Source organism: Limulus polyphemus, unplaced genomic scaffold (assembly GCF_000517525.1).
Source record: "Limulus polyphemus unplaced genomic scaffold, Limulus_polyphemus-2.1.2 Scaffold6234, whole genome shotgun sequence".
Classification (NCBI taxonomy): Eukaryota; Metazoa; Arthropoda; class Merostomata; order Xiphosura; family Limulidae; genus Limulus; species Limulus polyphemus.
This window is the reverse complement of record NW_013671844.1, coordinates 16,258-29,437: the sequence shown is the minus strand read 5'-3', so window position 1 is coordinate 29,437 and position 13,180 is coordinate 16,258. Positions and strand designations below refer to the sequence as shown.

Sequence of the window (13,180 nt, the reverse complement as noted above, 5' to 3'; positions counted from 1 at the left end):
TTACGTATTACTTACTATAAATGTTCACTTTATCTCGTAAACATTTATCATTTTGTATGAGATTATTTCATCCTTGCGTCACCAAAAACATCTGTCGCAAGAATATCATTAAGTTCCTTTGATCGTTTAAAATGAAAAGTGCCATTAATTTAGCCTATTCTATATGCTATTACAATACAGATTAACCTGCCCCCAATGGTTCAACTGTAAGTCTGAAGGCTTATAACATTAAAAAAACCAAGTTTTATTACTCGTGGTGGGCATAGTACAGATAACCCTTCCTTTAGTTTTGCGCTTAACAACAAACAATTTACAATCTTTGATCACTCCATGAGAATATTTTATCTAATTAATGACTTATAGTTGAATGTCACAGAATCATTTTTAATGACTAATTTTTCTGTTTTAGAATATTTTTCATCGTAACGTTTATCATTACTGTTGTTAAGGGCGGCTAATACACATTACAACTATCCAAAACAAACCAATCTTTTTTCCGATTCGAAACTTCCTCCATCTTAAATGTATTTGATAAAAAAATAACTTTTATTTTACTTGAGCACATTATGCTAATATAACAATAAGTTGGCAAACAATAACTTATAAGCATAATGAAGTAATTTATTAGGGGGGGGGTGGACATACTACATATTTCGACAAAACATGTTTCTTCTTACCTGAAGACAGATGAATTCTTGTTGAAATATGTAGTATGTCCCCCCCCCCCCAAAAAAATAAATAAATCGTTGTATGCAAATTTATTATTACTTCAATTTTAAATGTAATCAAATAAACTGGTATAACTCACCTTATGTACCATATAAGCTTTCACACTAAATTTGTGTCTGATTATAGTTTATAGAACACTTATCACGCTGGAGTTTCTATAAATGTGATACGACAATGTGCAATGTAAAAAAAAAACAACCAAGTTTATTTCTTGTTATTTGTCCAGTGTATTTTCGTAGTGTTTCCAACTTTTGTTACATTTTACAACATTTTCCATATATAATGACGCAAAACACTTTCACATCTTAACAAAGGCATAACATCGTCAGTTTTTGTTTTAGAATTACTTTCTTTCGGTGACTATTTCTAATCATGTTAATAAGTTAAATGGACAAACAAATAATACAATCAGTTTCATACAACCAACAATCTTTTAGGAACTCGCTAATTAAAAGAGTCGTTATACCACTTATCAGAAATAAAGGATTTTCTCTCTAAAAAGCTTTTTTTTTTAACTTCTATGGTGCTACTTAAACATTAATATAGATGGCACTAAAATCGTTCAATAACAATCACATAAAACTATCAGTAAAATTCCACTTTTACTTTGGACCATAACTGTGAACTTTCTTTTCTGAACTATTCACATCTATATAACATTTTTTTTAATTGTATGTATCCATGTTTACTTGATTTTAGACTTCAACGGTGTTTTATAAAGCAACTTGAAATTTTGCATGTCGGCTTTTGGCGTCCATAGAATACAAACGAAAAAAAAAACAATTTTTGAAAGAATTTTGAATAGGCCAAAATAATTTATATCAAAGAGTGATGGAGGCTCTCAGATTTACTTTAAATTGGTATTAACATGTGAATAGAAGTTTCAGATCCATAATCTAAATCCAGGTTTTGAAAACTTTAAAAACTGAGTCCCCATAGGATTTTGAGATTCTCAGAAATAGATTTATTGATTTACATAGAAAATGGCATGGAAACGTAAGGAGGAACCCTTAACATATATATCTAGATCATAATGGGGCGCCTTCTGGGGTCTTCGGATTGACTGTACGGGTCTATTTACACGAACATGTAAATTGTCGAGTCGTTCGAAACAAGGTGTGAGAATTTTTTCGTGCATTTCTTGTTTCCACGAACTTTCACAAAGACGCAAGGAAATATGAGGCTTGGTTTAATTAATTCACCATTCTATTTACGAAAATATTGATCGTGACTACGAAGCGAAAATCTACCGCAACAATATTCAATCTTCACACCACCAATCCTAAATAATTGTATTATGAGTAATAACAATTCAAGTAATTTTGCTTCATCACTTTAACACGTTTACAAGTGCTATAGTACAGTTCTGTTCACGTGCTAACAATCCAACTAACTACACTTCAAAAATAAATAGCAAAATACATTTTTCACATAAATTATATATATACATTTCCTCCCACAAATAAGTCGGAAGATAGTTTGCATTTCGTAAGTTATTCACTGGAAAACTACAAATATTGATTAGGTCAACCATTTTTTGACATAGTACTAGTTTTGGTTACAAGAAACTTACGCAATTAAGTTAATTACCTGCAAACGTAGAAAATCATAGAATGCGGTGTTAAGCAAACAATAAATATTACTCTCTGATTAATACATCACCATACCTTAGTAATGAATAACAACGCAAAAAAAGATAAATTAGAAACTACTAAATTACTGAATCTGTTACCAACAAGCCGTAACTTAATATGACTGTCTTCTAGACTTATTTTCAACAGATAAACCCAAATATATATATTTCTACAAATGATATTCACCCTCAAATACATCTATCGACCAGAAATACATATTTATCATATGAAAGCGTTTCTATTCCGAACACTCTATTGCCCACAAAATAAGTATGGATGAAAAAAAGGGCATAAGCTTCATGAAGACCTTTTACACACAGTTTTTATTAAATAGCTTTTGGTTTTTTTTAACATATTTAAATTTCGCACTACTTTAAAAAACTGTTTTAAACAAAGCAGTTTAGTTGCTGTTAAGTATGACGATACACTAGCACAGTTGCTGTTAAGTATGACGATACACTAGCACAGTTGCTGTTAAGTATGACGTTTGTAATTTCGTGTACTTCCTTTCTTCTCATTAAGACATTTTTTTTCCAAGTAGCTGTCGTATCTCACTTGCAATAAATTTGTTTTTAATGAAGTGTTAACGTATCCATTACGTTCATTTCGACGTTTTTATTCCAAGTAACTGATGTATGTCACGTGCAATACATTTGTTTTTAATGAAGTAATCAAGGTATTCTTTCACTTCCTCCTTCGCTTTGTTTTGTTCTCCTGAGCAAACTTTTGTTGTTTTGCGTGTTTTTATTTACCCATACTGATAAGTAAGTTCTGTATCAGGAATCTTTTATGAAACAGTTATTAGCCGTAGCTTTTTTTTTACACTTTTGGTTCATTTAAATACAAGTTTAAATTTGAATGTTATTCGTTCGTTCGATCTCTTACGAAATTAATTGTTAAATTTCTACTTTCTAACAAATTAGCTATATCTTCTTTCTCGTTCAGCACAGCTGCCTCCAGAGGAGATATACCAGAGTAATCCACGGCATTTGGGGAAGCCCCGATCTTTAATAGAAGCTGAACAATGGATTTGTCGTTGTTCATCACAGCATGAAACAGGGGAGTTCTTCCGCTCTTCCCGTCCTAATAAACAAATATTCATTAGCGGTTAATGTATAGAATCAAAATTGTCATCCCTCTTGTTATTATTCAAATATTACCGTGAAATTTGTCCGCTAACATAAAATAAAGGGTGTTTTATATACACTGATTTCTGAATGGAGAGTTACGAAAAATATAAATAAAAACCTCACCCAATACATAGTAATACGTAAGTTAGGTTGAATGTAATTTTTAGTATAACATCTGGCAATTATTTTCAAATATGGTTAATCAAATTACAAGCAAGACGTACTTGTGTGTGCGCGCACATATATAAAGATGTTCTACATTTTTTCCAGATTTAAATTGAAGAGTATCTAGCAGCTAAAGAAAACTTATACTTCACCTTAAGAAAAAAAAAGACCATAAATATGACATCATAGTCTCTACTTCACCACGCAAAGAACTATTTCAAGGTAGCAGAATTTAAAAGGTTCAAAGCGTTTGTTCCAAATCATATTAGTTAACCTGTTTATCGTTATAAACATAACATAAAACAGAAGTACACAAAAAACAGCAACACATACCTGTACATCGATATCACAGTTTGCCTTGACTAGATACTTGATTGCAGCAATAGCCCTGTTTGTCACGGCGACATGCAACGCTGAATATCCTGAAATATATAAAATAAACCAGATGTATTTACAAACGTTCTAATAGAAGTGCATCTCTAGGAAATGTACTTCTTAAAACAGTATAGTATTTGCTTGAAATGTGTTGCAAGCATAAAGTGTCGAGAGAAAACTATACTACTCACATTCTCCTAAAGACGAGTTTAATTACTATAAGTAAAAGTAATGCTTAATTTTTAAAATAATTCACTCAAAAACTGTGATTCTGTTGCAGGCTCCTTTTTTTTTGTTTCTCACAAGTAGGTCATACGTTCACAGCTATTTTGGACAAAGTATTAAAGGCAATAACCAGCTTTTCAAATGCAAGTTATTTATCTTGGTCACTGAAAGCCTCAGAACACAAAAATTAAACTTAAAGATTAGTATGATTTTATTCCGACTCAACTTTATCTTTACGATGACAAAATATCCAATTAATGAACCACATTCTATCCTTAAGAAGTTCAGTTTTCATGAACACTTACTTAAGATGTTTCTATTTGTGACAACGTAGTTTCTGAATTTATTCCTAATGAAGGAGAACAAGATAAAACCCATAACGTCGAAATATACTTACCATCATAATTAAGTGAGTTTACGATCTGACGTGTAAGTCTGTTGCTAAGAAGAACCCTTAAACACTCTAGCCTCTTATATTTGACAGCAAGGTGTAAACATGTATTTCCATAACGATCCCGTAGCTTAGGAGAAGCGTCCTCTTCTAGCAAGATTTCTACAAGGTGTTGATTACCTACAATGACCGCTAGGTGCAACGGAGTCTTAAAACAAAAAAGTAAAGCTCTATTAATTACCATAAAATATTAATAAATGATACTGAACAATACAAAAAATTTCCTGCGGTTTTATAATTTATAGGAAAAGTTCAGAAAATATGTAAATTGAGCAATTAGGTCGAATCTCTGATAGCACAAAACCAAAGTTTCAATTTTCCATATTTCTTTCGCTATAAGGTAAAATAGTGTTACAAGATACGTCTTCAACTTATTTTTGTGAAATTGTATTTCCATTAAATCCTACTACATAAGTCAGAAGATAAAAAAAATTCCCAGTAGTGTAAAATGAAATTTACTTGACACAGCATTTGTATAATATAATATTTATGTTTTATATTTCATTGGCGTTACAGTTCAGGTAAAGAATGTGGTTTGGCTTAATTTATATTTTTTGGGTTGTATCAAAACTTTTCCTATATTTATAAAGTCTGTAATCATCAGATGACGGATGAGAAAGGTAGCGCTACAGTAGCTTTGTTCTTTATTCTCCTTATTAATTGTAACACATTTTTATGAAATGTCGGACATGACTCTGGCACTTCCTGGAGTGCCCCCTCGCAGACCCCAGTTTTGGACACGCGTACCCAAATAGTTTCAGGATCTAATATGTTTTATAAATTTAAAAAGAAAACATCCCGATCTTTGACACAGAATAATTACGAACAAGATACTTTACAAACATAATTTTCAATTTATTTATACATAACAAATTATATTTGCTATTTGATTTTCACTGAAAGTAATTTCACGACCTTCTATTTTACGTATCCCGCCACGAACACTTCGTAATATTAAGTTAGATACAGTTTTTTTACAATACAACAATGCGTGCAATTAAAAAGTAAAATTTGTCTTGTAAGTATTAGAAAATACTTTGGATAGGTAAAGACATTTAAAACATGAAATCATACAGAAATTGTTATTCGTGTCTAATAAATTATTCTACTAACAACAAATCGCGGAACAATTTTTTTTTAAAGCCAAAATGTTATAAGAGTTGAAAACTGATTTTAAGAAAACTAATTCGCTATGTTTCTTTCATTTGTTTATTCAGTAACAGCCTAACGACGTTTTGGCTCATAAACCATTCTCTTCCCCTATAACAATTACATAGCATTTTCAGTATTTCAAAGCCCTACATCTTCTAAACCAATGGCAAGATATTTCCGATTTTCTCTGTTACACAAAATAGCAGAGAAAACTGGTTTCATTTGGAAAACATGACCAAAGTATGAATTTGAATTTCTTCGAAAAACAAAACTTGTTTCATACAACAAACAGTACCAGCTTACCCTTTCTCCTACCGAAGAAGCAAAAAAATATGAAAAGAAGAAAGAAAATGATTACTATATATCAGGCTCGTGAAAAATAGCCCAACCAGCATTTTCAATCTGACAGTAAAATACGATAATTAACACAAGAAACAATGAGAAACGTGTCAAAGTTATAACACGCAGTTTCCGGTGCTTGTATTGTTGGGAATTCCCAGTGTTTGCTAAGGTAAAAGAACGTTTCATTAACGATAGGTTATTATCTTAGTACAAACAACGTAAAGTCTAAAGGTAACTATTGACTCCGAACAAAATTTCAGTCATTCATCCTTCCGTACAGTCAACCGTAGAATTAATATGCAGCTATCGTTCTATGCTGAGGGTGTTATCCAAGTTTTGTACAAAGTTCTGGCAGTGTCCATTTTTACATTATAATAAAACAAAGAACGCAAGCAAATGTATATATATATGTGTGTATGTATATAGACGAATCATAAAATGATGTTTAAAAGTTGTGAACAGTAGCCAAGTAGAGTAAGAAATGAACAAAATAACAATCCCAGTTACAAGTTGTAGCCCATCTCTGCGTATAGAAATTTAAAGTTAAGTCGTTGTTTATTCCAGTATATAAATTAAAAGTATATTATTTTTTTTATATTTACAGGGCACTCCATATTGCAACAGTTCACGAGGATGTTCTGCTGGTTAAGCGGCTTTGCGCTCTGATGAAGAGCGTAGGGGCATCGGTAGATGTGTTCAATTACCTACGACAGGTAAGCAAATTTTGTGACACGTTGCACCCGATTTTTTTTGACGTTAACTTTAACCGTGTTTGTCTCATTAGATCGTTATTGAAGGCTGCGTGATAATTTTGTTGTTCTATAGCTTTCTTGACACACAACCTTTTCCGTGAGACTTCCACTAATAAAGTGATTATTGTTCAGCACTATGAACAAGCTGTGTTGTAAAATTTACATTTCATTACCACCTGTACTAAAACATTTGTATGAATTTCACAAAATATTAACTGTTAATCGCAGGATCCTTAGCCTAAACTATCGAATATTAGGCGAGAAAGCTTTTGGTACAAATGACTCGTGGTTAGTATACTTTTAATTAAAACAAATATACCCTCTGTGCATGTAAAAAAATAGTATACTTTTAATTAAAACAAATATACCCTCTGTGCATGTAAAAAAATAGTATACTTTTAATTAAAACAAATATACCCTCTGTGTATGTAAAAAAATAGTATACTTTTAATCAAAACAAACACATCCTAATTGTTATCAGATATATTTCATGAACTTAATTATGTTCTGATATTATTATATGTGATATATATTGATTTAATACAAACAGTCACCCCCGGTGGGTCAGCAGTAAGTTCACGACCTTACAATGATAAAACCCAACGTTCGATTCCTTGCGATGGACAGAGCGCAAATACTCCTTTGTGTAGCTTTGCGCTTAAAATAACAACCAAAATATACTAATATTCATTAAAACATATAACCATTTTTCTATTCTCATATAAAAGTCATAGAATTTTTTTCTTGTATGATTACTAAATTAACTTACATTTTAGTAATTGAAAAAAGCAACAACAATTATTTGACTTAAACAAAGCTTTTTCCTTATATGTGCGAAAGAAACAATTAGATTGACGAACTTCGAATATTTTCTTTCCTTAATTTAGAATAGTTATCTATAATAGCAGTCGTTGTTGAAAAATTACACGTCAAGTTCTTAAAAAATAAGAATAAAAGGTCACTGAATGTTCTGTTTTTCTCAGTTTTGTGGGACTAACAGTGCAAAGGAACGCGTTATATTTTAAGTAGTAGAAAAATATAGTAGTGGAATATATTTCACAAATCCTAATCTGTCTATCAGATGTAATAAAAATTTCTTCTTCCAAACTAGATAAATACCATAAGTGTTTACCCTTTCGTTGGGAAAAACCCTTGCTGTAATTTTGATTGTGAAATAGTAAAGAGAAAAAGTGAAGCAATCATCATTTATGAACGCTCTTCTTCTTACAGATTACACAGTTCAATATTCCTTAGTATACAAAAGTATATATATCTGCCTTTCGAAAGTTTTTAATTTAAATATGTTTTCGAACATTTTCAAGATTCAGTAACACATTTTCAAGATTCAGTAACTATCTGGATAAAATTATTCCAGTACTGTATCGAAAACCAAATCTTTTGAATGCAATTCCTGTCTTGTCCTTTAAATTAAAAAATGTTTCTGTTTCCAAGTATACATTTCCAAGTACATATTTCGAGAAGTCAGTCAACTTTACTTTGTACCTGCTCTTATTGCAATAATTTCTTTTTTTTAAAAAAAAAAAAGCTAAGCGGATACAGTTTAACAAGTAATTGTCATGACAATACTTCTAAGAACAGTTTTAGAAATTGTTCTATAGAACTTTTAAAAAAATCCCTAAATATCGCAACAATAAACGTTTAAGGTTTTTACTCTATAAGTCAATACAGGTTGGAACCGAAGAGGTAGTCATTAAGGCACATACTTAACTCAAAACTCTTCACAGATTGGAGAGATAAGAAACCTTGTCTACACTATTTAAACTTCAATACATACTAAAAACATGTCCCTTAAAGGAAGCGCACATTTAGGATAGTGTAGAAGTTAAAAATAAGTTGTTGTTTTTTTTTGAAGCACGTGTGTACACAATGAGATATTCAATACTATATTTTGAAGAAGCATATTTCACAAAGTGTACGTTAACTTAATAATTATACATGTTGAGAAGAGGCTTAGTAAAAGAACGGGTTCATAATTCAAGATTATATACACGTTGATGAAACTTTCTGTGTGCCCAATCTGTGTTTTTATACAAGCTTAAAATATCTTGTATGGAAGACAAGCAAGTACATTTTAGAAGTATTAATGGTAATACTGTATGAGCTTTTTTGCTGTTGCTGTTGTCTTGAAAGACACCAAACAATAGACGACTATTCTCATTATATTATCGGAATATTAATGTGCTTTTCAAAAAACTAGAATAGCTAAACATTTATCTACGTTTATTCGATAAGAACATTTGTAACACTATTGTTGCTGTAATAACTAAATAACTAGCAATTTGTTTTTACGCGTGTGTTCTGAATATTGATTACGAAAGGTAGTAATTTAACAGGCGAACGTACTGTTCTGTGATTCAGGCACTGACAGTCTTGTACATTATGGTAAAAACAACTTGAGAATTAAATATTATGCCTTGACCTCAAATAATGGATATTTAACATTATAATTCAAATGGATACACGAAAACAATCCAGCTAACATAAAGGATATCTCAAAAAACACAAAGAAAAGTATATTTCTTTTCTTTTGTCCAGAATTATGAAGACATTGACACACACACAAACGTACGTAGTTAAACATATAGAAAAACACACTTTCGAAATTAGCTTCTTTTTGATCTATCTAAATACATATAAATATAAACAAATATTTGTACACAAGTATATGCTACTTTGTTTCAAAATAGATACGAAAACATTTGGCAAAACAAAAGCTAGCCAACGTGAGTAAACTATCTTCACAAGAACTAAAATCATCCATTAATATTCTGTGCTTAAAAGGCTCCCTTTTATGACTTCTAGGACGATAGCTTAAGGATATATTATGTATATATATGTGATAGGTTCAGGCAAATACGTAGTACACTCAATTGAGTTGGAATAATTTAGGTTGTTTAATATTGCTACATAAGGAGTATTCAGAAAATTAAGAGCAAAAAAATTATCATAGTTTCAGAAGTTGTCTGTTTACAAAAGGTGGGTCGAATTTATTGTTGATGTAAGACGTAACGTTTAAAAAATTAACTTTATATGTTGTAAACTGAAATAATAATAACGTACTCAGTATCAGGAATATACTTATCTTTAGGAAATGTGTAACAGACTATCATTAGTATGTGCATATATTTATTTATTTACTACTTTCAAATTAAAATTAATGTAGTCTAATGACATGCATGTTTATAAGTATGAATAAAAATATATATATATTATTCAAGGTATGTCCGTTGAAATGTTTTTGAAGTATTATATGTTCATCAAAGAAGAAAGAAATGCCATTACAATAATAAGGAGAATTTGTACACGGTTCACACATTAAATCTCCACTAAATAGTTATACGTGTGCTTAGTGCATTTCGACAAATAGATAAATCATAAAGCCGTTAAAAACGTATAGTGTGAAACCACCCAGTGACTGCTGACAAATATTCAGTATTCTGCCCAATGGCAAAGTAGGTACAATTAAAATCAACCACCTACTTTGGATTTTTTAAAGTCGTGTATACTATTAAACACCTGTATTAGAACACAACAAGTTTACTTTTATTTCTGTGAAAGGATTAATATTTAAATCTGTGTTAAAATATTTAGGATCTTGTGTTTCGTCAGGGTAATTTAAACAATTATTATAAAACTCTTTTGAGTAGCTTTGGAAAAATTTCCTCTATCTTTTAACTAGTACATAAAATACAAAACTTACCTATCACCATCTTTATCAGCTATCATACAGTACTGGATGTCGAGGTTTCTCTGTTCTTCACGAGTAACTTCACCTTCTATTGAAACAGTTTCTTTGGTGTTAATCTCTTTAAATATTTCACATGTCGGTTCCTGAGATAAATTATTTCTATTCGAACAATAATAAATTGACGAATCAGTTGTTTTCTGTTTGTATGAAATAGCATCCTTCGTCGCTTGACCGTCACTGGACAATTTATTTAAATTCTGTAACATAACCATATCTTCGAAAAATACTTCTTCGGGTAATGGCTCTTCACATAAACACTCTGAAGCGTTGGTATCAATTTGATTTGACCAATCAGAAATGGCAATACTATTATCTGCCAGACTGGCGAACCCCGAGTCTTGACTAACTATGGGCTGGAATTCACGCGTAGTGGTATCCATTGTGTCGAGACGGGAAAAGCCCTGGCCCTGGCCATGGTTGCTATCTAGGTTATATGTTCCACCAGATATCTTATGCGTGAATGAGGTTAGGTCATTTTCATGAGCATTTTCACTAAAAACACTTGACTCTTCACTAGCATTAGATATAGCAGAATTCAAATACTGATTTGGATATTTTGTGTTATCTGACTCAGAAAACCGTCCATGTATTCCTCGCAAGAAATGTTTTATAGGTTCTATCTCACGTGTATAGCACGTAACATTTGGCGGTGAATCCTCTTTTAAACTCAGAATCGTAGGTCTCACAAGCTGTTTTTTTAGTTCTCCTTTGGAAGGATCTGAAATAGTTCTTAACCTTTTTCTTTGTAAAAAATCACCGTTATGTTTCACAAGGTCTAAGAACACTTTTGTCTCCGAACTTGTTCCCACTGATGCTTTTATAAATTTGGTAGCACCCAAATTACGGTTGGCGCTGGACAAATTTTCGGTATTGTGTTTACGTTTCGAATAACGGGGAAGATCCCCTGTAATAAATGGAAACTGGGAGAGGCAAGTGACATCTTTTGTTTCCTGACTTACTAAACCACTTCCTTCTGATTGCCCACAACTCATTCCTAGTCCGTTATGTTTAAACTTCGCGCTAGAGTCGTCCATTGGTAGGTTAAAAACTCCAGGCAAGTGATATACAGGAAATTCCAACACACTTTTCGTGGTACTAGTAGCTTACGCTATACACGCGTATAAACCCCTGCTCTGTTGTATACCGGAAAAACGAGCGGAAACAGAGGAAGATATATATGTAATAATGAGTGTGTGCAAAAAATTTGTTAAAATATGTGTGATAAACTTACAAAACTGTTATCTCGTTCTGAAACGCTTCAATCATGGGTGGTAATATCACACGGTTTCAAACAGAGTTCAAATACGAAAAAGACGACGGCATGCCAGCTCTCGTAGGTTTGGATAAATAATCGATTACTCCGAATAGATGTACTAGCCACCCTTTTTACTTTGTTAACGTACTCTTCAACTCAGAAATTCTTACGCAATTGGTGATTCACAGTCACATGACACACTCAGGTTTCGAACAGTTTTCTGTAGAATTCCTGTTGGAACTAGAAAATATTTTTATTCCTTCACTAATGCTGCACACAATGGTCGTTGTTACATTCTAGCTTTGGTTAGTGAAAATATAGTTTGTCTTAAGTTTTAAGTAATTTGTCAGACTTTTACTTAAGTACCAGTAATGTGATGCAAACACGTTTACATTTAACTGTCACAAAATAATAGAAGACATTGGTATTTCGTTAAGCAAAACACGAGGTAAAAACAATGGGACGATTATGACACGTTTTTTGCAACTTTAGCTTTTACAGGGCACTTAATATTTATTACTTAAAATAAGATGACACAGACTTATTAAACTGAAAACACTGCATACCACTGTAACTATTTGTTTACGAAAGGCGCCAAATGGGAGACCAATGTTAACGTTGAATGAAATGCATTTTAGCTCTTTGTTCGCTATTACGTGTTTGATGTTTGAAATATGTACTACAGTTCTTGGCTAACGACAGTACACGTACTAGGGATTTCCCAGAGTAGCAATGAAGTCATGCTATAATACAAGATAAACAAAACGCCTGATTGATCGAATAAGGTAACATATGTGAGCATGCGTTAGATAATGACGTCACCTTGCGTCAAAACTTGTATATGGATCGTGATGAACAGCGTCTATGCATTACGTCATTGCTGCCACCAATTAAAAACACGTTGTAGAACTGTGGTTGTGGGTTTTTTGAAGCACAAACGATTGCGCACAATCATTATTTCGGATAAAGTAGCTTTAATAAAGAGTAAACATATTACCGAATTAGATAAAAAAAAAACTAATACATGAACCACTGATCGTTTGGTTTATCAAAGAAGCTATGATGATGATAACAAAACCTTGTTGAAACGTTGTACATTTGCTGTTATGTTAAACTTATATTAGCTGATGATGGCAAAACCTTGTCGAAACGCTGTATATTTGCTGTTATGTTAAACTTATATTAAAGTTTTTCTTCATTA

General features: G+C 31.8%; 1 protein-coding gene across 1 annotated transcript; it reads right to left on the bottom strand.

Moving 5' to 3' along the window:
* Positions 1-938: 938 nt before the first annotated feature.
* Positions 939-12,544, bottom strand: LOC106473507. Its single transcript, XM_022401933.1, has 4 exons — positions 10,677-12,544; positions 4,656-4,879; positions 3,992-4,080; positions 939-3,446 (listed from the first exon to the last, which is right to left on the bottom strand). The coding sequence occupies exons 1-4, from the start codon at positions 11,756-11,758 to the stop codon at positions 3,225-3,227; spliced, it is 1,617 nt and encodes a 538-aa protein (XP_022257641.1). The 5' UTR covers positions 11,759-12,544; the 3' UTR covers positions 939-3,224.
* Positions 12,545-13,180: the final 636 nt, after the last annotated feature.